Here is a 27,089-nt window from a genome sequence, read left to right as displayed (position 1 = left end):
CCTGCCTCTGAACACCGTCCCACCTGTGCCTGCCTCTGAACACCGTCCCACCTGTGCCTGCCTCTGAACACCGTCCCACCTGTGCCTGCCTCTGAACACCGTCCCACCTGTGCCTGCCTCTGAACACCGTCCCACCTGTGCCTGCCTCTGAACACCGTCCCACCTGTGCCTGCCTCTGTACACCGTCCCACCTGTGCCTGCCTCTGAACACCGTCCCACCTGTTCCTGCCTCTGACCTCTCCAACCAAATGACCTCCAATTTCCATTAAACCCTTCTCCTGAGTCTCTCTCTCTTTTACTATCTGTCTCCTTTCCTCCAGCTCCAGCCCCTCCCTTCATTCTCCTTTCAGAGAGCTATCCTCTCCCCATCACTGATTGGCTTTTTTTCTGTTCTATCCTCTCACTTCTATCTAACTATGATCTCTTGCCTGTTACCCTTTGCTCCTCCCCCCTTTCTTTTTAATCAGGTGCCTGCGTGTCATTTGCTCATAACTTAACAAATGGCTCAGGCCCGAAACATTAGTTGCTCTTTACTTCTTATAGATGCTGGGTGGCCTGCTGAGGTTCTTTTTTTATGGTATGTATTGCATATGACCCAGCATCTGCAGATTTTCTTGTTTAACATTAATGATTTATTGTTTTATTTTCCTGGCATCTTCTGGAAACTGCTTATGAACAGTTTCAGCGAATGCTGCTGCTACTTCAATACAGTAAAACCCTGTTATCTGGAATTCAAGCAATCAGCAAAAAAATCATGGAAAGTAAATAGATAAAAAATATGGAAGTTTAAAATTGATGAGCCTTGCTGTTAGTTCACCAATCACACAACACAAGCAACTGAGAAGGTTCCCATGGGGCTCTGTAATTGGACCTTTTAATTAGGATGATTAATGATTCCAGGGACCTTCTCCCACTCAGAGAGCGGCCTTTTACATTTATTCAGGCACCTGCCTGATTCGTACTCCTACCTTGATGAGGAGCTCAGGCTTGAAATGTTGGTTAAATAACTTTGCTTCCTATGAACGCTACCTGACCTGCTGAGTTTCTCCAGCCCTTGTGTATTAAATTACAGTCGTGTTGTCTGTAGACTTTCTTGTTTAACTCCACGAACTCGCACTCCTCCAACTCTCCCTAATCCCTGCCACTTCTATGCTCTCCCACCACTCTTTTTCTGTGCTGTCTTGCAAATTTACATTCATTTTAAAGTATTTACTTGAGGGTCTTTTTAACGACAGTTTAGTGCATTATTTCCACATAAATGGTTATTCTCCACTGTTCAAACGCTCTTTAATTCAAATCAATCATAGTGAGAAGTATATCCATTCTTGATAATTTATTAGGGTTCAACAATGATCACAGATTATGGATTATGAATATCATCAATGAATAACAATATAGTTCAAACACATGTTTTCCAAAACCTGTTATTGCTCAATAAAAAGACTAAAATTAGGATAACGTTTGGAATAATATACTTGTATGACCGTGTTGAGGCTGCTTAGCATTTAGTCAAATTGAATGTGTAACTGAGATGGGCAAGACAATTTTCAGAGACTTTATTTTCATCATTATTTAATAATTAACTCTGCTATGCATTTTGGGTTTCACTTTCTTTTGCATTTGGAAAGTTAATTTTTCCTGCTTGTCTTCAGGACATGATGGTGATGTGCCTGGTTTGTATGGAGCTGCAGCTCGATCAGTGGCTTCTGACCAAGTCCAAAAGCACCACAGGTATGAAGCATTTAACTTCAAAGATTTGGTTTAATTCACAGTAATAATGGATTATTGTCAAAGGGATTTTCCTGCAATTTATAATACGAGCTTCATTGCTGCTTTTACTGTTTGACATTAATTCATCAGGAACCAGCGGTGGCTTGGTTGGCACAAAGCTGTTACAGTAACAGTGACTGGGGTTCAAATCTGGTGCTGTCTGTTTTCCCCGTGTCCGCGTGGGTTTCCTTCGGGTGCTCCGGTTTCCTCCCTCCCTTTACAGGGGGATGTAGGTCAGTTGGGTGTAATTGGGCAGTGTGGGCTTGTTGGCTGAAAGGGCCTGTTATCGTGCTGTAGATCTAAATTTAAATTTTCTGTTGTACTATTTGATCATTGTTTATTTCTGCCTGATAGGTGGGACCTGACCCGATAGATTTCCTTTTTAAAAAATTAAATTCAGAGGGACAGCATGGTAACAGGCCCTTCTGGCTCTCGAGCCCATGCTGTCCAAATACATCCATGTGACCAAATAACCATTTAATCCCCAACGTCTTTGGAACATAATAGGAACCTGGAGGAAACCCACTCGAGTCATGGGGAGAATGTACGAACTCCTTCCAGGTGGCGCTAGATTTGAACTTGGGTCACTGGTGCTGTAGTAATGTTGCGCGAACAGCTTCTCTGATCATTTTCGCCATTCCCTCTGTAAATTATGTGTTTGATTTTATAATCATGTTTTCTTGTTGTATTTTTGTTTATCAAGTGATCAACTCTCCTGCATTTAGTCTTCATGAATACTTATTTCTCTTGAGCTGGCTAGACCTTGTGGTCTAAAAATGTTTCCCAATCCAATCATCTAAGCGACTTTCACTGGTGTAGTCTAAATTCCCATCAACCTTTTCCAGTATGGATAAACTCAAGATTGATACTATGACATATTTTCTCAGTTTTCTTATTTCTTGAGAGCTTTTCTTCAGTTGTTGATAATCATTTATTCAGCTTTAACATTTACAGTGTCGCCTGCATTCACATAATCCCTCATGCATTTGGACAACCATCATGAACAATTTAGAGATACATGCGCACTTTTTACGTGAAGTTAGTTCCTTTATCACTGCTGCCCAAAGTTTGGCAAGCAAATAAAACTGTGTGCAATGAGAAAATTGAATAAAGATTGCTTAGAGCCATCGTTATACAGCATGGAAATAGACGCTTTGGCTCAACTTGCCCACGCTAATCAAAATATCCCAGCTGCTACATATCTCTCTAAACCCATTCTATCCATATATCTGTCCAATTTTTACACAAGTATTTCAATAATACCTTCCTAAATCATCCCACCATTCTCTGTTTTATTTTTAAGTTACCCCTCAGGTTCCTGTTAAATTTCTCCCTCCTCACTGTAAACCTATGTCCTCTGGTTACCAATCCCTTTACTCTGGGCAAAAGAATCAGTGGATCTGCTTGATCTATTCCTCTCATGATTTTGTACATCTCTGAGATTACCCCTCATCTTCCTGCACTCCAAGGAATAAAGCCCTAATTAGCTCATCCTCCCTGTATAGCTCAGGCCCTGAGACCTGGCAACATCTTAATAAATCTTCTATACACCCTTTCTAACTTGACATCTTTCTGCTAGCATGGTGACCTAAATTGAACACAATACTCCAAATGTGGCCTCACCAATGTTGGCAACATGACCTCCCAACTTCTGAACTCAGTAGCCTGACTGATGAAGGCCAAGGTGCCAAAAAGCCTTTTGACCACTCTAACTACCTGTGACATCACTTTCAAGGTACCACTCCTAGAACCTTCTGCTCTACATGACTCCTCAGGACACTACCATCACACGTTGGACCTCCCAAAATGCAACACCTCACATTTGTGTTGTCCCCTGCCAACCTGTCCAGCTGATCAAGATCTTGCAGCAACCTTTGGCAACTGTCTTCATTATCTATGCTTCTGATATGCAGCTATGCAAAAAAACTTGCTCATAATTGCCTGTTTTAGTTATAACACTTCAAAGCTAGGTCATTAACTGTGGAAACGTGTATATGTTCCAATCTGCTGTAGAAATGTGAGTTCTATTGATGGCCTCATATTCTTCTCTACAAGGGGAAACTACAAGGGGAAACATTCTCTCTGCAATATACAAACGTACTGGAGAAACTCAGCAGGTCACGTAGCATCCATAGGAAGTAAAGGGTGACCTATACGTGACGAAGGGCTCAGGCCCGGAAAATTGGCCACCTAGATGCTGCATGACCTGCTGTGCCTCTCCAGCATGTTTGTGCATTGCACCCGACCCCAGCATCTGCAGACTTTCTTATAGAAACATTCTCTCTGCTCCAAAACACTTCATTTTTTTAAAGTCCTCCCTTGAATTCCCTCTCAGCTATATTTTACCAAGAAAAGAAACTCTGTCGTTTCATGCTATGTATACCCCAGTATTAGTCTAACCAAGTTTGACACCAGTTCAGTATACAACCCCTCTTTTCTTTTTGTCCCTCAATGTGTAAATACTAATATTTAATTTAGTGTTTTTTATTTTGTAACCTTGCTAACTTGTGTCACCTTTAGCAATTAGTGCAGGTATTCTCTCTCCATTAATTCCTCCGCCTCACCTGGACTGGTGTGCTCAAAGAAGTGAATCGAGTCTCTCTTCCATCTAAAATGCATTGCCTCACATTTATCATTTGCTGGAAATGGATGAATTGAGTTACAGGCAGTGACAGGATGGGGTCTGTTTTCATTTCCTGGAGTGTGAGAGGCTGAAATGTGACCTAATTGAGGTTTATGAAGATATGAGGGGTGTTGATAAAATGAATGCACAGTCTTTTCCCAAGCATAGATGATTCTACAATGAGAAAGCATAGGTTTAAGGTGAGAAGGGAAAGATTTAAGAAAGCCCTGATGGGGCAACCTTTCCACTCGGAGGATGGTCTGTATTTGGAACAAGCTGCCAGAGGAAGCTAGAAAAAAGGGTACAATTTTAGTGTTCAGAGACATTTGATACATGGATAGGAAGCATTAAACATCAAGCACCATCATGTTGAGCACTGGTGCACCCTCAGGGCTGCATGCGCAGCCTGTTCAAGCTGCTGACCCACAACTGCAATGCCAGATCCACCTCCAACGGAGTCATCAAGTTTGCAGATGGCACAACAGTAATTGGTCTAATCAGTAACAACAATGAGTCACACAACAGAGAAGAAGTAGAAAATCTCATAATATGGTGGAAGAATAACAACCTGAGTCTCAAAGTGGACAAGACGAAGGAGATGATTGTTGGCTTCGGAAGGATTAGGAGACCACCCTCCACTACACATTAATAACTTGGTAGTTGAGAACATAGAGAGCAGAAATTTCCTTGGAACTCACTTAACCAGTGACCTATCCTGGACACATATTTCACTTGTCAGGAAGGTGCAACAGCGATTGCACTATGAGAAGACTGAAGCAAGAAAAGTTGACATGAGGGTGGGTGGTTGCCCATTGATTTGATCCACCAGGATTGTTGTCCAAGAGGGTGCACAAAATTTTTGAGGAGTTCTGTCACCTAATGTGACCCCTACCTAGTCAGAGGACACACCAGCTGCCAATCAAGGTTTGGTTCCACCCATTAATGCACACCTTGCTGTTGGTACCATATAAATTACCTGGATTGGACTCTCCACCCTGCCTGTACTTGGCCTTGGACCATTAGTTATTTTAATTGGATTAACCATCCTGGAACTGAGCCATTGGCTAACAACTGGGGCTGAACCCTCCAAAAGTGCTGTGTGTTCTTTGTTCTCCCTCTTTGCTGGCTTGGGACCACCCTGCTTCACTCCAGGCCTAGAAATGTGGAAGGGTGCTGGAGAAACTGTTGGTAAGATGTGAACTGTTTAAAAGGATTGGAAGTGTTTAATTAGTATCCCTTGTAGCAAAGAGCTGTACCTGCACTGAGTCAAGGGATGGTGGGCCATTGTAGTGAGTTTTTCTTGATCATTGTATCTACCAGTTCATTGTGTGTGTGTGTGTGTGTGTGTGTGTGTGTGTGTGTGTGTGTGTGTGTGTGTGTGTGTGTGTGTGTGTGTGTGTGTGTGTGAGAGAATGTATTTTGTAACCAAGCCATTTTTCCCATGTTTGTTAATTCTCCACTATTACTTTCCCATGGCTGCTGTAAACTGTGCATGTGTATGTGTGCTGCATCAGTTACTATTTCTCACACTTGCCTTCTGTAAATATAATCCTTCCCTAACAAAACTGTGTCCAGAGTCCTTGCCTTTGAGACCCACCAAACCTTTTTCCTCACTCACAACACCTGCACATAGCATCTTTCAGATACTTCTGTCTGGAAAGAGATATAGGAGTATCAGAGCCAGGATCACCAGGCTGATAAACAACTTCTCCCCATGGGCAGTGAGAGTACTGAATGACTAAATGAACTGCTCAAGTTGACCCTCCCAGACTATACTATTTATTTAACAATAATTACTTATTTTTTATATGTGTATTTGTTCTGCATATGTATCGCTTGTTTGTATGAGTGTTATCTCTGGTTGTGTGTTTGCATGTTTTGCATCAAGGACTGGAGAATGCTGTTTTGTCGGGTTGTATTTGTGCATTTGGATGATAAATAAACTTGAACATGAACTTAAAAGAATATGGACCAAATGTAGGTGAATGAGGGCAAGCCCAGAATGCCAGCTTGGTTGACGTAGCTAAGTTGGGGCAAAGGGCCTGCTCCATGCTGTATGACTCAACCTGCATTGACCTTAATTTGCCAATTATTTGCATGTTTTGTAAGTATGTTGACTTTCTATTGTATGTTTCTGCAGTCATCATTATTAGATATCTCCCCTTCTCACAATTTCAACATTTGCAAATTTCAAGTACTGTATTTTTGGTCCAAAGCCCAAATAGTTAATGTAAATGTTCTGATCACTTTTTACCGGCATCATAGATTTCAGTGCCTGGACTTTCTAGTCTGCAGGAAGAACCTGTCTAGATATAAAGCACTGACGTGTCTCATTTAAAGTGAGCCATACAGTTCCAGTCAGGCAATTGGAATTGGATACTTTACAGAATAATTTCTTGTTTACATATGGTGCTCAAGGAACCAATTCTTATTTGGATAAAATCTCAAAGTGTGTTTGTTTTCTCACTAGTTTCTCCTCGGAAATGTGCTTCCAGCAGCACGGCTGCTCAGCTGGGACCTGATTTTCCAGGAAGCCATTATTTGGGGGACCTGATTCAACTTGCCTTCACTTCCTCGCAGAGGGATCTGTTTGAGAATGACTGGCTGGTTTTTGTTGTTCAAGTGTATTGGTTGAAAGCCAGGTTCATGGCATTGCAGGTCAGTATTTTCTGAGTTGAAGCTCTGCTTATAAGGAGAGTTCAATGGTACCAGCTTTCTGATTCTTAGCTCATTGTATATAATACAACCAGATGAAAACATGTTTCTCTGGACCACGGTGTGCATACATAATAAATACAAAGTACGTAGTAATCATAGATAGATAACAAAAATATTTTTTCTTTCTTCTTTCTTTCTTTGGCTTGGCTTCGCGGACGAAGATTTATGGAGGGGTAAAGTCCATGTCAGCTGCAGGCTCGTTTGTGGCTGACAAGTCCGATGCGGGACAGGCAGACGCGGTTGTAGGGGAAAATTGGTGGGTTGGGGTTGGGTGTTGGGTTTTTCCTCCTTTGCCTTTTGTCGGTGAGGTGGGCTTTGCAGTCTTCTTCAAAGGAGGTTGCTGCCCGCCGAACTGTGAGGCGCCAAGATGCACGGTTTGAGGCGATAAATATAATATAAAAATAAATATGTATAAATATTTCAGAATAATTTGCTAATTTTATATTAAGAAACAAAAGGTTGCAGGGTACTGTTCATCAATCACAGAGCCTGTGGGGGAAAAAGCTCAGCCCGCCACACCACCAACATCCCACCACCGGAATCGCTGCCGCCCCCTGAGCAGTTTAACTTATAGTCTATGGGCAGTCAGCCTCTGCATCTGACCTGGGGGTCTGGAGCCGGCAGATCAGAGTCCAAGTGCAAAGCTTTGAGGCAGTTCACTGTGAATCTGTCCGATCGGACGCTAATGTTCAGTGTAAATACGATACCGTCTCTCTGTGGTACCTTTGTATGGGCACTGTAGGAGTGTTCCTTGCAGACCTCCCCTTACGAAAACATAATTGGTGGACTGCAGGTCTATGGGGACGTGGCTGGGTGGCGTGCCGTGCCGAGACGGTGGCCGGGGGAGGGGGTGTTTACCTGCTTTTACTCTCATCCTGTGGAGGACGTCTTAGGTGCTGGGCTGTGGGCCAGGGTGGGGGAGGGAATGGGTTGAAATGGATGCCCTGGGAATGGTGAGTGGGAAACCATACACCAGCTCTGTCGACGAGGCTGCCAGCTCCTGTTTCAGTGCTGTGTGAATGTCTGGCAGTACCCATGAGAGCTCATCTCCCCAGTTCGGGCTATGCAGCTGTGCTTTCAAGACGGCCTTCAGATGGTGGTGGTGGAAACGCTCAACCAGGCCATGGTTGACTGCTGCAGAATTTAGTCAGATTGGACCAGAGTGAGGAGATGAACTGAGCCCTTCGGTCTGAGATGATGTGGGTTGGGACTCTGAAGTGCATTACCCAGGTGGATAGGAAAGCCCTGGCACACATCTCTGTATTGCACGCCGGCATACGTATTGCCTCTGGCCAGCAGGTAAAATGGTCAATCATTATGAACAAGTGCCACATTCCCTGGCTCACGGGGAGTGGGCCGATAATGTCTATGTGGATATGCTCGAACCAGCGTTGCGCTGGCTCGAAAGTCTAGAGTGGGGCTTTTGTGTGCCGATGTATCTTGGCGCACTGGCAGTATAAGCAGGTTCAGGCCCACAGGGTTACGCCTTGGCGGAGGCCATGCCACGTGAACTTGTCGGACAGCAGGCGGACTGTGGGATAGGTCATGGATCTTATCGAAAACCTGTGGAGACATCGCACAGCAGGGATGGGCCTCCTAGTGAGGGGCAGAAATCTCTGATCTTTAGGCTGGTGATGGCCATCTAGTAGGCCTGGATGTCCACATCCTCTGTCTTGCCCTTGGCCAGCTGGGCAACGTCGAGCCCTCCTGAGGTTGCAGTGATTGTGGGTCTGGACAGCGCGTCGGCCACCACGTTGGACTTGCCTGTAACGTGGCGAATGTCTGTGATATATTCTGAGATGTAGGAGAACTGCCGCTGTTGTCTTGTCGACCACTAGTCCGAGACCTTGCCGAGTGTGTAGATTAGTGGTTTGTGGTCCGTGTAGGTAGTGAAAACCCTTCCCTCTAGCGTATACTGGAAATGCTGTATCGCCAGGTACATGGCCAACAGTTTGTGGTCAAACATGCTGTATTTTAGCTCTGGCGTTCAAAGGTGCTTACTGAAAAAAGCAAAGTGGCTCCAGTGCTCGTCCACCCATTGCTCCAGCACTGTGGCCACTGCTCTGTCTGATGCATCTGTTGCAAGGGCTAGGGGTAAGGTAGAGTGTGGGTGCGCCAGGACCGTGACTTTTGCCAGTGCTGTTTTCATGGCGTGGAAGGCTTCTGTGACATCTAGCATTGATTGGAGCGTCTCGTCGCCAAGCTTGACGAGGTTGAACAGGGGCTGCATGAGACTGGCCACTCCTTGTAGGAAGCAATAATAGAAGTTAACCATCCCCAGGAACTCCTGCAGGCCTATGGTCATGTTTTGCTTGGGGAAATTTTGAATGACCTGTACCTTGTTGGGCAGTGGTATGTCTCCCTCTGGGATGATGCGGTGTCACAAGAAGTCTATTGTCTCTAAACCGAACTGGCACTTGACCAGGTTCACCGTGAGCCCGAACTGCTGCAGTCTGTCGAACAGGAGGGTCAGATGTGTCCTGTGAGTGCTGGCGTTGGGGCTGGCAATGAGGATGTTGTCTAAGTAGACGAAGAACAGTATTCACCATGCTTCCCTGTGAGCCCGTCGCATTGCTACTGTGTCATGCCACAGTTGGGGTTTCCGGTGGGCTGGTCCCAATGGCGAGGCCGACGGTGTAGATGGGCTGCATGTGGAGGGAGCTCTGCTTTGGGGTGCGGACAGCCTGTCTGCCTCCTTGGCTACTAAGTGTGGGGCGCTGAAATCCATATCCAAAACTGCCGAGGAAACGTACTGGCAGCTTTGAGAGGAACAGGGCCTCAAAGAGGAAACAGTCCGTTTGCCCATCCACTAAGACCACCATCTCGTGCGTGAGCTCCAAGGGATTCTTGTCGCCCAGGGCCTGCATGTTTAAAATCCGAATGGCACGCTCGTGCCGGCTGAGTTCTAGGATGTCGAGTAGAAACCACTGGAATTGCTTGTACTTTTGCTCCATTGGCGGGTTCTCCACGAAGGAGCTTACTTTGGCAGCAGTGGCGGCATCCACTGCACTGATGACGTGCCAGAACTTGGTGTCCTCTGAGACGATTCCCCTGATGTGGAACTTGGACTCAGCCAGTTCCTGGGCTGGTTTGCCCAGAAGGATGGTAAATGCACGCCCACCGCGTTGGTTGTAGCTGCTGCGACTGTAATAGAAGTGGATTCTTGCATTCTGATGCTTTCGATGTGAGTTCCAAGATGTTGGAATCGTCGGGGTCACCACTGTAGCGACTGTGCTACGAAATGATGTTCACATAGGTCGAGGGTGAACCAAAAACTGGCTTTATTATTTGAATTTGCCACGTTGCCCAGTGGGGAATGCTCACCTCTGGTGACGTATGCACCGGCTTCCGGAAGTGATGTCAGTGCGTTGCTGTGTATCTCTTTGGCCGGCACATTATAGTGCTCTAATGTTCTAATGTTCTATGAATTACAACCCATTGTTTTGTTTTGTGTGTCCTATTTGTTCTTTAAGTTGTATGTAACTTTTTTCCATAGATATGCAACTATTCATCTTAGCAGTCCCATCATGCCATATGTAGTGGGGAGTCAGATTTCCTAGTAATCGCAATAAATTTCTTAACCACTGTTAAGGCTATTTTAACAAATGAAATTTGGAATTTGGTTAATTTATTGCTTATTTCAATAAAGTTCTCCAAAAGATAAAGCTCCAGGTTATCTGTGAAGACCACTGTTACAAGCCCAAAGGACCCCAAAACCCAGATATTCACTACAAGTAGTTACTTAAACAAAAGTTGTTTTTAATTATCTTTAAACCCCAGCCAAATAATTTGTTCCATTTCACTAATTTCAGGTGGGGCCATGTGTGGCCCTCATCTTTCTCTTAGGAATGATCTTAGCTTGAGAAAAAAAAAGCAAGTCCCATTAGCTACTTCATATTTACTTATTAATAGTTCAAAAGACATAAAAGGTACATCCACATTACAGTCATCAATATACCTTTTTCATACCATGTATTTTATATTTTGTTACCCAGATTCATAGGCAGTAACACATTTTTACATAATGGTGTTCCTTGTGATATACCTGCTTTTTCCCCCCAATACAGGTACACGATCCTTTATCCGAAACCCTTGGGGGATAGTGTGTTCTGAATTTTGGAGTTTTCTGGATTTTGGGAAGGTGGATTTAAGCCCATCTGAATTGTGATGCCGTATCCACCCCTCTCGGCCGCCCGACTCGAGCTGCTGGTTCCTCGGCCACCTGACTCGCGCTGCTGGTCCCTCGGCCATCCGACTCGCACTGCTGGTCTCCCCCCGCCCACTTGACTCGCGCTGCCGCCTCTCTACCCATTTGCTGGATTTTGGAGCTTTCCAGATTTTCGATGTCCGGATAAAGGATCGTGTTCCTGTACATTCATTTATTTCTTGCCACATTTTAAACATGCATATTAATATAGGGTTATCTATCTTTTTTGTTACATTCCACTTGTAAATAAAGTCCTTCGCTATCTCCTCTTTTATTTAATTAATTCTCATTCAGATCCAAGAGGAGGGGACTGTCTGCTTCAAAGAAAAATGATAAAAATCTTGTTTGTGCTGATAAATAATACTTTTTAAAATCTGGGAGCCTAAATTCTCCCAGTTTATAATCCCATGTTAGTTTTTCAATGAAATTCCTGCTACTTTATAATTCCATAGGAATTGCCTTATGTTATTTTTCAATAAAGTAAAGAAATTTTTTGGTAGTGCAAAAGGCAACGATTGACAAAGATTCTGTAATCTTGGCATCACATTCATTTTAATGAAATTTACTCTTTCTACTAAAGTAATCGACAGGTCTTTCCATTTCTGTAAATCTTTATTTTTTTCTAAAAGAGGAGTGTAATTAAATTTATACAAGTTCTGTAAATTATTATCTTTCATTATTCCTAAAAATTGAATTCCTTCCATTTAAATCTACTACCTTTTGATATCTTTCATAATCAAAATTCCACAATGATATTATCTCACTCTTGTCCATATTTATTTTATATCCTGATGCTCTTCCATATTTTTCTAATATTGTTTGTAATTTTATCAAGGATTCAGCTGGGTCAGATAAATGTAATAGCACATCATCAACAAATAATTTTATGTTTTTCCTGTCCACCTTTGAAGCTCTTAATATTCAGATCTCTGTCAGTGGTTCAATCTCTAGGATAAAAAGCCCTGGGGACAGAGGACACCCCTGTCTTCTCAAACTAGTCAACGGCATCTGATTATTAGTTATAATTTTGGTTTGTCGTTTATGATAGAGTTTTTATCTAATTCATAAATTTTCTGCCTAAACCAATTTTTTTCCCAATGTTTTAAATAAGAAAGACCATTCTCAATGTTTGAATGCTTTTTCTGCATCTAGGGAGACACTTATTCATGGATTTTGCCATATGTATCAAGTTAAATAGTCTATCCAGACTATTTGAAGAATGTCTTCCATTGGCAAATCCCACCTGATCTGTATTGATTTTGGTAGATATTGTCCCAGTCTATTAGTAGCGTATTTGCCAATATTTTATAATCAACATGCAGAAGTGATGAAGTTTTTAATGGGTCTTTACTTTTCTTGGTGGCACTTGTAATAATAGCAGTTGAGAAAGATTCTGGTAGGGTCTGGGTCTCCACCGCCCAGTCAAATACATAAGAGATATCAATAAATCGCTAAATTGTAGAACTCAGGAGGAAACCCATCCTCCCCCAGAGATATGTTAGCTTGTAAAGTGTCCAAAGCTTTCTCAATTTTTTCTCTTGTGAAAGGGGCATCGAAAGCAACCCGTTCTCTATTTTAAAATTTTATATTTATTAAAAATTCATCCATCTTAGTTTCATCTTCTAATAATACTGATTTGTATAGTTTCATGTAATATTGTCTAAAACATTTTTTTTCTTTTTGATTATATGTTATAATATGGGCCTCTGTTTTCATTGCATTTATCATCCTAGATGACTTCTCTGCCTTTACCTGCCAAGATAAAACTTTGTGCCTGCTCTCCTAATTCATAATATTTTTGTTTAGTTTTTAATATTTTTTTTCCATCCTATATGTTTATGATGCGTTATATTGTGAGCAGATAGGGACAGAGTAGCGAGGTGGAACCAACCATCAGCACAACACATTACCAGTGAATCCCATTTCACTTCATTGGGCGAGGAGAAAAACGACAGCCACACCAAAGCCTTGAAGTCGAGACTGAGTTATTGCACTGGCTGTCACATTTGTACGGGCCCCAGGCACTGATGACAGGGCCTTGCATCACCGGAGTGCCGATCTGGGATTGCTTGGTGTTCCCGTCACAGTTCCCAGTCTTCCCGCAGTATGGGAGGTCATCTGGGAGGACAGCTAGTGTCACTCTCTGGTTCACGTAGTTGCCACATTCATCAGCCATCTTGTGGGCTGGTCCTCATCTCCGTGTGTGGGTTTCTACATGACACCCCCTCCTCCCAGAATTGGTGATCGGCCCATTGTCCGCTGCATTGGGCAGTCTGCCCCTGTGTCGCGGGGGAGGAGTGGAGACCAGATGGTCACAGTCCAGATATGCCAGTTTCAAGTGGCCGACGGTAAAAGTCTCCTCCTTACCACCGATATATTTCTTGTAGAAAGACTATATCTGCCTTTAATTTTTTTAGATGTACCAAAACCTTCTTCCTTTTCATCCACCCATTTATCCCATTAACATTAAAGACTAATAGATTTTAGCGTTCTATTCATACAGGTTTTTAAGTAAATATTGTTTAACAATTAAAGCTTTATAATTGTTTAAATAATCGTGATCTTTCCCCTTTAAAAAACATAAATTATCAAATAAAGCCTACAGAATCTCTTGAGGAAGAAGAACTCCTCCCTTTAGCGGCATCTTTTTTTGATACTTCTCTCTGGGCACCATTCTCCCCTTTAGACTGGAGTCACCACTCTGCTACTACTTTTCCCAAATTTTCGTTCTTTACTGAGCTCTCAACATTTCAATAAAATTTCCTTTTCAATAATAAATTAAAGACGGTTTAAGAATATAACTTTTACTTAGTCCCATTGTAAACATTCTTCACAATCTTCTTTGGCAACCTTATTCTTTTCATAAACCTTGCAAGAAATCAGCCACCTCATTCTTAGTCTTGAAAATTTGCCGATGACGTTTTGCTAGTTCAACCCTCAAGATGCGGTGTATATTAAGTATTTCAAGTTTTTATAACGCAGTTGTCTTTTTACATCCTCAAACTCCTTCCTTTGCTTAATCAAAGTGGAACTAAAATCTTGAAAAAAAAATTGCACTTTTTTATAGTCAATCTCAGGCAGGCCATTATTTTGCTTAGAGCATTCATACGTTGCTCCCAGAATTGTCTCCAATTCCCAGTAACTCAAAAGTCTTACCAGGACCGGTGTGGTGACTGATTGCTGGCTCTTCTGGGTCTGAGCCCTTTCAATATGTAATTTTTCTTTGTATTTGTCTTCTCCCAGTACTAGTGGGATCCAGATTTCAAAGAAGTTAACTGGATCCCTTCCCTTGATCCCTTCTTTCCATCCGATAATTTGAACATTATTTCGTCTGCTAAAATTCTCCACATGGTCGATCTTGTCCAGCAGACCTTGTCTGTCCAACTCCCACTTCTTTGCAGCTTTTTCCAAAGCTTTTAGTTTATCTTAGATTTTTACCAAGTCTATTTCTGCTTGGTTCTCTCTTTCCAGAAGGTCTTCAATTATTTCTATAATTTCAGTCATCCTTTTAGACATGTTAGTTTCGACGCCTGCAAATTGATTGCTCAGGTTTTCCATTTTCTCCAGTTTTATATTTAGTTCTTGTCCTGACTCTGGGGTCCACTGGTCCCGAGGCCACTCTTACGCTGCTCCCTTTCGGGCTTTCACGATGTTCCTGACTGAGTAGAAACTTTTTCATTTTTTTTTGTTCTTGGCTGCCTTGTTCTCTGAGTATTTTCCTTGTCCAATTTTTTGTGAAAAAATTTTTAATTTAAAGATTTTAACTGCTTTTTTGATACTCTTCAAGGAGAGCTCAATCAAATCACATCTGTCTAAGTCCTTTGCATGGCCACATCCCCAGCTCCCTTTTAAATACACCCTCTCCCTGACTTGTGACCTATGCGATTTACAGTCATTTTTACATGGAACGGGAAAAAAAAGTAATGGCTGCCTGCGTATGATCTGAATGGTTTCTCCGTTGCCATTCAGTAACTCGCCAAAGAAGAGGGTGAGCAAGAGGAAAAACCCCTCCCTGCTGATAGATCTGGCAAGAAGCCGAGGAAGAAGCTTGATTTGGAATGGAAAATGACTTGATTTACACTTCCACATGCTATGCTGACATTCTTCCGACTTGCATCCATTTTGAGATATGACCAGTCGGTCAGAACGGAACTTGAGGACACATGTCGGGAAATAGCAGTTTATCAAATGAATGGCTCTCAACAACCTACTGTGATAGGGAGTTCCACAAGTTTCTAATTTAAGAATATTCTCCTCAATTCAATCTGAAATGGCTTCCCGTTAACTTTGAACTGATCTTTTCCAACATCAGCAACATTCTTCCTGTATCTAGCTGTCTAATCCTGTCAGAATTTTGTATGTCTCTATGAAATAACCTCTCATTCTTCTAAGTTCCAATGAGTAGAGCCCTACTTTATCCAGTATTTTTTCATGTGTAAGTTCTGCAGTCCCAGGAATCACTTGCTGCACCCTTAAATAGCAAGAATGAGCTTCTCAAATTCAGAGACCAAAACTGTGCCGAATAGGTAAAGTGTGGCATCATCAAGGTTCAATGTGACTACAGTTGAGCTTCCCTGCTTTTGTATTCAAAACCCTTGCAATGAAGGCAATCTGCAGTTTGCTTCCTTCATTTCCTACTGTACTTGCATTCATTCCAAGCTTTGATGACTGATGCATCATGACATCCAGGTCTCACTCCACCTTCCTTTTTTCCTAATTTCTCAAAATTTTGATAATTTCTCACCTAATGACAATGCCAAATGACCAAAGGAACTGCTCACACTTACCATCCGAGACTCATATTCACAAAACAATATTTACTTATTTGTATATATGAATACTTGGCCTGCATATGTATTTGTCTGTATGTGTGTTATGTCTGGTTGTGTGTCTGCATGTTTTGCACCAAGGACCAGAGAACGCTGTTTCGTCAGGTTGTACTCGTGCAATCAGATGACAATAAACTTGACTTCACTTGAAAATAAACCTCACCTATCTAGTTTCTTCTCATAACTGAAATGCTCCATGACAGGCAAAATCCTGGATAATTTCTTCTGCAATCTTTCTAGTGAATTTCTATCAGCGTAGTGACCAGAACTGCATCTACTGTAGTCCCAACTGAAGTTTTATCAAGTTATACCATGACCCCCTATGCTTTTGTATTCTTTGCCCTGACTAATGAAGGCCAGCATCCCACATGACTTTACCACTCCCTGTGCTCCCACTTTTGAGATACACTAAAGTTCCTTTCTTCCTAATTTCTCTTCGGGCCCTAGTATATGGTGCACATCCAACCCCTGTTGATCCTGTCTAAATGCATGATTGTGCATTTATTTGATTTAAATGCCATGGTGCCTTTTTATAGGGTACTGGTAAGGCTTCACCTTGAGCACTGTGTGCAGTTTCTCCTTATTTAAGAAAAGATGTACTGGTTTTGGAGGAAGTGCAGAGGAGATTTTTTTAAAGAGATAGAGCATGGTAGCATGTCCTTTTGGCCCACCAGCCTGCTCCATCCAATTACACCCATGTGACCATTGACCTCCTAATTCTACATATCTTTGGAACATGGGAAGAAAGTGGAGCACTAGGGGGAAACCCACAGGGAGAAAACAGACCAACTCCTACAGACAGTGGCGGATTTAATCCCAGGTCACTAGTGCTCTAATTACTCACTCTGATGCCCCACATTCATCAAGTTGATTCTGAAAATGAGAGATTTAGCTTGTGAGGAGAGGTTAAGTTACCTGGGGCTATACACTAGACTTTCAAAGGATGAGGGGGAATCTTATAGAAACGTATCAAGTGAGTGAAAGGAAAAGATGAGAATGTAGCCAACTGTTACAAAGAGACAAGTGGGAGGTTAAACTCTGAGATTTATTGAGGCTGGAAAGGCTCTTTTTATACAGTTGGAGTTCCCGCCATTGGTTTGATTGGCTGACATCAGCTGCATGAATAACAATAGTAGGCGGGAACATTCTTGCATGTGAATACCCTTCTTCCCCAGCCTGTTATTGATCTGTTAGCTGGGCAGCTCGGCCAGCGCCATTTTAGGGCTGCTGGTCTTGTACTGCTCCAGCTTTCAACTGCGCCAGTTCGCTGTGTTAAGGAACGTGTTAAGATTGCAGGGGGAAAATTATGAGAGGAAATTTCTTCACACAAAGGATTGTTGGGATGTGGAATGGGGTTGCGGCAGAGGTGGTTGAAGGAAAAACGTTATTTACATTTAAGGAAAGACTGGATAATTACATGGAGGGGAGAGGATTGGAAGGGTATGGACCAGGTGCTGGTCAGTGGGACTAGGAGGGTGGGGATTTGTTCCAGCATGGACAAGTAGGGCCAAACTGGCCTGTTCTGTGCTGTATATGGTTATGTGGTGTTACAGTGTGTTATACTGCTGTTTACTACTGCGCGCGCCGCGCTGGCTCCATCTCCGTGGTGATGGGCCACCACAAGAGAAGCAGGGGGTTAAACAAGAAAATCTGCAGACACCATGAATGGAGTTTACACAAAAATGCTGGAGAAACTCAGCAAGTCATGAAGTGTTCTTTATATTGCAAAGATAAAGATACATAACCAACGTTTTGTGCCTGAGCCCTTCATCAAAGTATGAGCAAAAAGCAGGCAGGCACCTGAATAAAATGGGAGAGGAGCACAGGCCCATAGGCAAGAGGACATAGGTGGATACAGGTGGGAGGGCACAAGAGAAGAAAACTGAGAAGTGTTAAGGGGAAGGGATATCTTAATGGAGAAGGAAAGGAAACAGGATTGGGGAAAGAGAGGAAGTCAAGGGATTGGCCGAATGGAAATCAGTGAAGTTGTTGTTATTGGCATGTGGTTGGAGGGTGCCCAGGCGGAATATTAGGTGATAGAAGCAGGGAGGTTGTTTCCCCTGGTAGGTGAGATGAGGGGACATTGCCTCAAGGTTCAGGGTATAATTGATGATTGAGATGAGAAAGAACTGCTTCTTTCAGAGAGGAGTGAATCTGGAATTGTCTGCCCACTGAGGGCAGACATGAGGGCTCCCTCATGAAATATATTTCAAACACAGATCGGTAGATTATTGAATAATGGGAAGTGAGGGTTATGGAAAATGGGCAGGGAAATGGAGCTGAGTCCGCAGGTGGATCAGTCATGATCTTATTGAATGGCATTTTATGCTTGATGGGCCAAGTGGTCTGCACCATTTCCTATGTTCTTGGTCAAGTGCTAATCTGGTGATGCCGTACACTGTTGTATAATGCAAAATTATGATTTTAAGTAATTGGAGAGACACACTGAAACTTTTGAGGGTATCTTAAATCACATACACTGTACTTTACAGTACATTATTCAAATTTTTCCTATGCTGAAGCTGATGTTGTGCAGACCAGGAATGGTGCAAACTGTGAGGCTGCCAGTAAATGTAATAATGTCAAATTGGTGCATGTTGTATATTCAGAAATTCTTCATGAAGGAAAATAATTTTGTATTAATCAATGTGAATAAGATTCAAACCCACCAATTTTTATGTTTTAACATATTCTTTCACAGGGTGATATGGAACAAGCTCTGGAGAGCTATGATATCTGCACTAGCTTGTTTTGCAGTTCAATGGGGATTAAGGTGGGCAGCAGGAATGGTGATGGTTTCACAATCAGACTGCCAAATTTACATGTGGATTCTGCCATATCACTGGACGAGGTACAAAATTTTGCTTTCTGTCCTGAAAAATATTGAGTAACAATAGCAGAAGAACTATCATTTGATGTTTTATGCAATTGGTCATGCTTGCTGGTGTGTTAGAAAAAAGATGAAAAAAAATCGTCATCCATATTTCCATATTTAAGTCTTATTGTTCTTGTATATATCATTTTAAGAGATGGAGATCCGAAATTGGCAGTTTCTAACATATTGTATGTATGGTTCCCAAATTTGTTCAAGTATATTTGTCTTTTAGATTCTAGGTAATTTTTTCTAATGGAAAACACTTGTTCATTTCTATATGCCATTGTTGTATTTTTAAGCTTGCCTCCATTTTCCAAGAGGTCATTATACACTTTTTTACTGCTGCAAACACTATCATAATAAAGCTTTTTTGGGCTCTGTCTAATTTTAGGCCTAGTTTTTTTGTCTTTTATGTTATTTAACAGAAAGATTTCTGGATCTTTTGGTATGTTATCTTTTGTAATTCTGTTTTATATTATTTTCAGCCAAGTTTTTAATCTCTATCCTCTATGCTGACTCATTCCCTTCCTTTATACAACCCACTACTGTGGTATCGTCAGCAAATTTGTAGAAGGCGTATTTGTCACACTGACCCCACAGTCGTATGTGTAAAATGAGTAGAGCAGGGGGCTAAGAACACAGCTCCGGTATTGATGAAAATTGTGGAGGAGAAGTTCTCACCAATCTTCAATGATTGTGGTCTGTAGGTGAGGAAATTGATGATCCAGTTAGACAGTGGGGTGTTAACTCCCAGGACTTGGAGTTTGCTGATCAGTTTTGAAGGGATGATGGTGTTAAATTGCTGAACTGTAGTCGATAAAGAACATCCTGATGTGTGCATTTTGCTGCCAGTGTTCCAGGGCTTTGTGTAGAGCCAATGAGATGGCATCAGCCGTAGACCAGTTATTATGATAGGCGAACTGGAATGTATCCATATCACCGCTCAGACAGGAGATGTGCATCTTGCATTCTGCCATCTCCTAATCTGTAACATTGTAGTGTTGCCACACTTAAGCCATCTGCTGGATACATGACACTGATGGTTTATATTCCCTCCATGTCCTCTCCATTACTGGATCCATCAGTGTTAATTTAATGAGAATTGCATACATAATCTGGTGTTTCATATCTATGCAAGAGTCTAACCAGCAGGAATTTTCCTATGTATCTAATCCATTGATGGTGGAATCTTGTCTATCAATGTCTCAAAATACTCTTTTTGCTTAGAGGGAGGATTAAAAAAGAAATATAAAATGAAATTGCCCTGATGCAACTTAGCTGAAGAAAGCTTTTCAGTTGGAGTAGCACATCAAATTAAATCAGTTGTTGATGTTCAACAGAAGAATGAAACAAATTTTGTGAAAGCCAAAGATCAAAAATAAAATCTAAATGGTGGAAATCCTCAGGTCATCCTTCCATTCAGGATTGTATCCACTTTCTGAGAGTAAGGGCTTGCAGAATTTTCTGCTTTTCTTTGTGTTTTTTTTTCTGTTTAGAATTTCTAGTTTATAATTCTGGTTTTGTCATCTATTAGTCTTCTAGTCTTTTTCTTATTTCTTCCTTTACCTCCTTCACCTTGCACAATAATCACTTAACTGTTCCAGTCTTCCAGTATAATAGAGCTCTTCTTCCCTCTTACTGCATCTTGACCATTCCTCTAGCTTTTTCTCATTCTATTAGTAGTTTCCTTCTCCACAAATTCAACCTGAGTAGTTTTGATGTCCTCTCTTTGTATTTTTATAAAATAATGTTTCAAATAATTAATATGGTGTAGATTGTTAATTTATAAAGTTTATTGAAATTTCTTTATTGGATATTGTTTGAAAATTTTAGATTATGCTTTGCAGAAATTGTACTTGAGTTGTTTTGCAATTAGGTTTTCAGTTCAGCATTGAGGAATACACATTTAAAAAAAACTCTTTGTTCATTCAATTCCCCACCCAGCATTAACCTATATGAGATGCTCTTCAGGTTCCAAAAGCAAGCCTGTGACCAACATTTGAATCCATGTGTGTTTTGGGCTTATTACCAGTCCCTATACCTGTCTGTTAACCTGTGTATCGAGTGCAGTTCCATCCCCAGCAGTATCCTTTTTTTTGTAACTTTTTATTTATCGCACTATGAACCATCATCGACCAAAATATGTACAAATGTTTCTCATTAAATGTACACAGTTGTAGCGGCTACTATGGTAGATGCTACTAAATAAAGGCAAACTCACACAAAGGTAGTCAACTCAAGACTGGTTTATTGCAGACATACAAAGACATTTTATTCCCTGCCTGTTAATGAGCTTATTAGTGAACAGCTGCTGGTCCTGTGGACCAGCAGGTTAAAGCTATGAGCCATTAGCGCCCCGCACCTTTAGTTAGGGGCTTCATCTGATCCACTCGCTGTACTTTGGTGCCTAGCACTGCTATCCCACGACGTCAGGTAAGTCTGTGAACTGACGGTGGTGCCCGCTACATCAACCCCCCACCCCCCCCCCCCTGAATTGTCATCGTAACTTAAGATGCCAGATATGCTTGACTTAGGAGGACGTCCACATCGCCTGGGTTGAGGGCACTGATCTGGTGAAGTAGGGCCCATATGGGCGGGTTTAAGTCTGTCCATGTTGAATAGTTCCGGATGCCCTCTGATGTCTAATGTCTATAACACTCCATCTCTCTTAATCACATGAAATTGTCCTTCATCTGGTTTTAGTAACGGAGCCCCTGAAACCTGTCTTCGTACAAATACAAATTCAGTGTTTAATAGTGATTGGGGCACTTGTTGCCTAGGTTTGCCATGCCATTTGGTAGAGGATAGTTTGCTGTTAGCAATACCCTTGCGGAGTTGTTGCAGGACGTCCATGTCTGAATTGCTTGTGAAGTGAATATCTCCTGGAACCATAAGGGTCGTACCATACATCAATTTTTTTTGGAGCTGTTCATATTCCTAGTAGAACACAAAGTTCATCGACCCAGTTGGGGCCAGTGGGTTGGGTCATCAGTGAAGATTTAAGTTGTCGATGGAAACATTCCACTAGGCCGTTGGACTGCGGATGGTACGCAGTAGTGTGGTGCAACTGTGTACCACAAAAACGAGCCAAGGAAGCCCATAACGCCAAAGTGAACTGTGCTCCACAGTCTGAAGTTGTGTGTAGGCACTCCAAATCTAGCAATCCAATTTAAGATGAACGCTCTAGCACATGCCTCAGTATCACTGACTGGTAATGGAATGGCCTCTGGCCAGTGTGTGAAGCGGTCTACTACAGTGAGAATATACCTCATGTCCTGTGAATACTGGTAATGGTCCAACCAGATCCACGTGCACATGCTCAAATCTTCTGTGTATTTTCGGGAAAGGCTGCAGGGGTGTCTTGGTGTGGTGTTGAATTTTTGCAGATTGGCAGGATATACATGTTCGTGCCCATTGCGCGACATCTTTTTTCCAGCCTATGCCATATGTACTTGTTTGACATTATTTTGACTGAAGTCCTGATGGATGGGTGTGATAGATTGTGAATGTCATCAAAAAGACACTGTCGCCAAGATAATGGGACCAATGGTCAAGGATAGCCCAATGATACGTCACAAAGGAGTTCTGGACTACCTTGTTGTGGTGCCACCTGTTGAATGTCGAGTCTAGTAATAGCTGTACTGTATGCCTGTATATCCGGATCTGCGGATTGTGCCACAAGCCAGTTCAGCAATGTTGGCACACAGTTGATCTAGAGAGCACATCTGTGACCAGATTGTCCTTTTCCGAAATATGACGCATGTCTGTAGTAAACTCCAAAATGTAGGACAAATGTCATTGTTGTCTTGCCGACCAAAGATCTGTGACTTTGCTGAAGGCAAAAATTAGCGGTTTATGGTCTGTGAACATGGTGAAATGTCGACCTTCCAAGATATAACGAAAGTTCCTTATAGCCAGATAAAGTGCTAATAGTTCTTGATCAAAGGCACTGTACTTCATTTCTGCTGGTCTTAGATGATGACTAAAGAAGGCAAGGGGCTGATAATGGCCATTGACGTGCTGTTCCTGAGGCATCTGTGCTAAGCGTCAGGATTTGGATGCGCAAGCATTGCTGGTTTGGCTAATGCCTCTTTGGCAGACATAAATGCGGCCTCTGCGGTCCAGGTAATGATTTTGTTTGGAGCAGAAATGATGTCAAACAGTGGTTGCAGGATGTCAGTAATCTCAGGAATAAATGGGTGATAAAAATTTATTATTCCCAAAAACTTCTGTAGCCCTGTGACGGTGACAGGTCTGGAGAATGTACGGATGTAGTCTACCTTGCCTGATAACGGAGATATGCCGTCTGCTGTAATTTTATGCCCTAAGAATTCTATGGTTGACTTGCCAAATTGACACTTGTCAAGGTTAATTGTCAGACCAAAGTCTTGGAGCTGTTGGAAAAGGCGAGGCAAATGCAGGCGGTGATCTTGCTCATTTTGTCTTGCTACAAGGATGTCGTCCAAGTAAATATACGCAAAGTCTAAATCTCTGCCTAGAGCATCCATAAGCTGCTGAAAAGTTTGCACAGCATTCTTTCAGCCAAATGGCATTCTGAGAAATTCAAGAAGACCAAATGGTGTAATAATTGCTGACGTGGGAATATCATTCTCATGAATCTGTATCTGATGATATCCCTTAACCAAATGAATCTTTGAAAATATGCGGCAATGATGTAGATGGGCGGTGAAATCCTGTATGTGTGGAATTGGGTATCTGTCAGGTGCAGTGACATCATTAAGCCTATGGTAGTTGCCGTAATGTCTCCATCCACCTGTCTTCTTGGGTACCATATGCAAAGGTGAGGTCCAAGGCCTGTTTGAGCATCGGATGATACCCAATTCTTCCAATGCTTTAAATTCTGCTTTTGCTTGCCGCAATTTATCAGGCATCAGACAATGAGCCGTGGCATGGACCGGTGGGCCTGATGTGTCTATGTAATGAGACACACCATGTTCTTGAAGCATTGAAGTTAGGGGTGAGAATATGAGAAAATTCGTTGAGTAGAGCAGTATATGCGTCCTTGTGTAACGTATGTACTCCGAGCTGTGAAAGTCTCCCCTTGTTGCACACCAGTGGAGATGTCTGAAAGGTGGTGGCATGAACTAATTGTCTGCAATTTAAGTCTACCAATAAGTCGTGGGAACATAAAAAATCCGCACCCAAAATGGGTTGAGCGACAGAAGCGAAGACACAATTCAATGGAACGTGGTTCCACCAATTGTCCACTTGTCGAGTGCCGAAACTTGGAATGACAGTTCCATTTGCCACTCGCAGGGTCAAGTGGTGTTTTTTATGCATCCTTTCAAAATAGGTCGGCGGGAGCAAACCAAGTTCAGCACCTGTGTCTACAAGAATTTGTGCTTACCCGCATTGTCCTGAAGATACGATAGGCCTGTATGTACGCCAGGTGCCAAAGCCACTACTGGCAGCCGGCTCTCGTTTCCAGACTTCTTTTTGTAGTAGGTACATGGCTGGACGCACTTATGGGCATTTTTCCCCAGCGGCGATGGTAAAAATACCACTCTCGATGTATATCATCACGTTCCTCTTTCTTGGATTGGACTGCAGATCCAGGAGGCTGGTAGGATATGGGAGATGCATCTGCTGCAAAAAGTGGATGTATTTGGGCAGACTCTTGTGTAGGAGTATGATAGACCCTGTCAGCCGCTCGAGCCACATCATGGGGATGGCGGAAATCCATGTTACCAATGGGTATGGCGATGTGAGCTGGAAGTTTTGACAGAAATAAGGTTTCGAAAAGCAGACAATGGGAATGACCATCTGACAATGCCAGCGTCTCATTCATCAGGTCTGATGGATTCTTGTCATCTAGGCCTTCCATGTTCAAAAGATGCATGCTATGCTTATGCCTAGTAAGTTCCAATGTGTCAATAAGAAACTGGCGGAACATGGTGTACTGGTCTTCTGCCGGAGGATGAGCAATAAATTTGCTTACTCGCGATGCAGTGGCCACGACCAGTGTACTCATGACATGCCAAAATTTTGTGTCTTCCACCATTATACCCAGAAGACAAAGCTGGGTTTCAGCTTGAAGAAACCAAATTTGAGGCTGATGTGTCCAGAAAGGAGGCAAATGAAGCCCAACTGCATTAACTGTCATGGCGGCGGCAGCAGATTTTCCTGCTGTTGAAGTGTCCTCCTTTTCCATAATGATTCAAATAGGTTGAGTCTTAACTTCAGGGTCACCAATTTGTAGCAGCTACTATGGTAGATGCTACTAAATAAAGCCAAACACACACATAGGTAGTCAACTCAAGATTGGTTTATTGCAGACATACACAGACCTTTTGTTCCCTGCCTGTTAATGAGCTCGTTAGTGAATAGCTGCTGGTCCACATGACCAGCAGGTTAAAGCTATGAGCCATTAGTGCCCCGCCCCTTTAGGCAGGGTCTTCATCTGATTCACTCATTGTACTTTGGTGCCCAGCACTGCTATCCCACGATGTGTCAGGTAAGTATGTGAACTGATGATGGCGGTTCGCAATACCACGCTGTGCGCCCACTACACAGTGACAATTTCCCTCTTCTCTCCTCTCCCGATCCCCCTCCAAAACCAATAAATATTAAACATATAAAAAAACAATAAAACAACATCTTCATACAAAAGAAAAACAAAAAAGAAAGACGTGTCATTTACTTTTACACATTAAATCTGATCTTGCTTATCTTCTTATCAGTTTAGGAGGTGGAGATCCGATGCCGGCATTTTCTGTTACATTTCATGTATGGCTCCCAAATTTATTCAAACACTGTAATTTTGTCTTTTAAATTATACATAATTTTTTCCAATGAAATACACTTATTATACCATTGTTGTATTTTCAGTCTCTCTTCCATTTTCCAAGTTGACATTATACATTTTTTTGCTAAGGCTATCATAATGAATCTTTTTTGGGCTCTATCCAGTTTGAGACCCAGTTCTTTACTTTTTATATTATTCAAAAGAAAAATTTCTGGATTTTTTGTTATGTTGTTTTTTGTAATTTTGTTTAATATCTGATTTAGCTCTTCCCAAAAAGTATTCACTTTTGTGCATGCCCAAATTTCATGTATTGTTGTTCCAATTTCTTATTTACAGCGTAAGCATCTATCTGATATTGTTGGATCCCACTCTTTTAATTTTTGAGGGGTGATGTAACCAATTATATTGTATCATATGTAGCCTTGTGTTTATTGTGTTCTTCATAGTTCCAGAACATAACTTTTCCCATGCTTTGTACTTTATCTTTATGTTTAAATCCTTTTTCCAGCTTTGTTTAGGTTTGCACCTTATTTCATCATTTTCCTTGCATTGCAGCTTCATGTAGACGATTGTTATAAATCTTTTAATTATCATTGTGTCTGTAATTACATATTCAAAGCTGCTTCCTTCTGGTAGTCTCAATCTGCTTCCCAATTTGTCCTTTAAATATGCTTCCAATTGATGGTATGCAAACATTGAACTGTGAGTTATTCTGTATTTGTCCTTCAACTGTTCAAATGTTAATAAATTATTTCCCAAAAAACAATTTTCTATTCTCTTGATTCCTTTTCTCTCCCATTTAAAAAAAAAAGTTGTCTATTGTAAAAGGGATTAGTGGATTTTGCGTCAGTAACATTTTTGGTATTTGGTAATTTATCTTTTGTCTTTCTACATTTATCTTCTTCCATATTTTAAGTAAATGATTCAGTATCGGTAAATTGTTATATTGTACCAGCTTTTCATCCCATTTATAAAGTATATGTTCCGGTCTTTTTTTCTCCTATTTTATCTTGTTCTATCCTAGTCCAATCCGGTTTTTCTCCCGTCTGGTAAAAATCTGTTAAGTACCTTAATTGCGCAGCTCTGTAATAGTTTTTGAAGTTTGGTAACTGCAATCCACCTTGATTATACATCTCTGTTAATTTGTCCAGCGCTACCCTCTATTTTTTTTCCCCGTTTCCATAAGAACTTCCTTGTTATTCTCCTTAGTTCTGCAAAGAATTTCTTTGTTAAGAGAATTGGTAATGTTTGAAATAAGTATTGTTCCTGTGGGAATATGTTCATTTTAATGCAATTCATCC

At 41.8% G+C, this 27,089-nt stretch overlaps 1 protein-coding gene across 8 annotated transcripts in view; it reads left to right on the top strand.

Moving 5' to 3' along the window:
- cabin1 (calcineurin binding protein 1) overlaps positions 1 to 27,089 on the top strand; it is a 570,396-nt gene that overhangs the window by 74,913 nt on the left and 468,394 nt on the right. For all 8 annotated transcript variants that reach the window (XM_069933017.1, XM_069933018.1, XM_069933016.1 and 5 more), the window contains exons 12-14: positions 1,653 to 1,731; positions 6,864 to 7,051; positions 18,849 to 18,998. In XM_069933017.1, coding sequence (XP_069789118.1) covers positions 1,653 to 1,731; positions 6,864 to 7,051; positions 18,849 to 18,998 — 417 coding nt within the window. The remainder of the gene's footprint in view (positions 1 to 1,652; positions 1,732 to 6,863; positions 7,052 to 18,848; positions 18,999 to 27,089) is intronic.

Source organism: Narcine bancroftii, chromosome 4 (genome assembly GCF_036971445.1).
Source record: "Narcine bancroftii isolate sNarBan1 chromosome 4, sNarBan1.hap1, whole genome shotgun sequence".
Classification (NCBI taxonomy): Eukaryota; Metazoa; Chordata; class Chondrichthyes; order Torpediniformes; family Narcinidae; genus Narcine; species Narcine bancroftii.
This window is presented reverse-complemented; position numbering and strand designations above follow the sequence as displayed.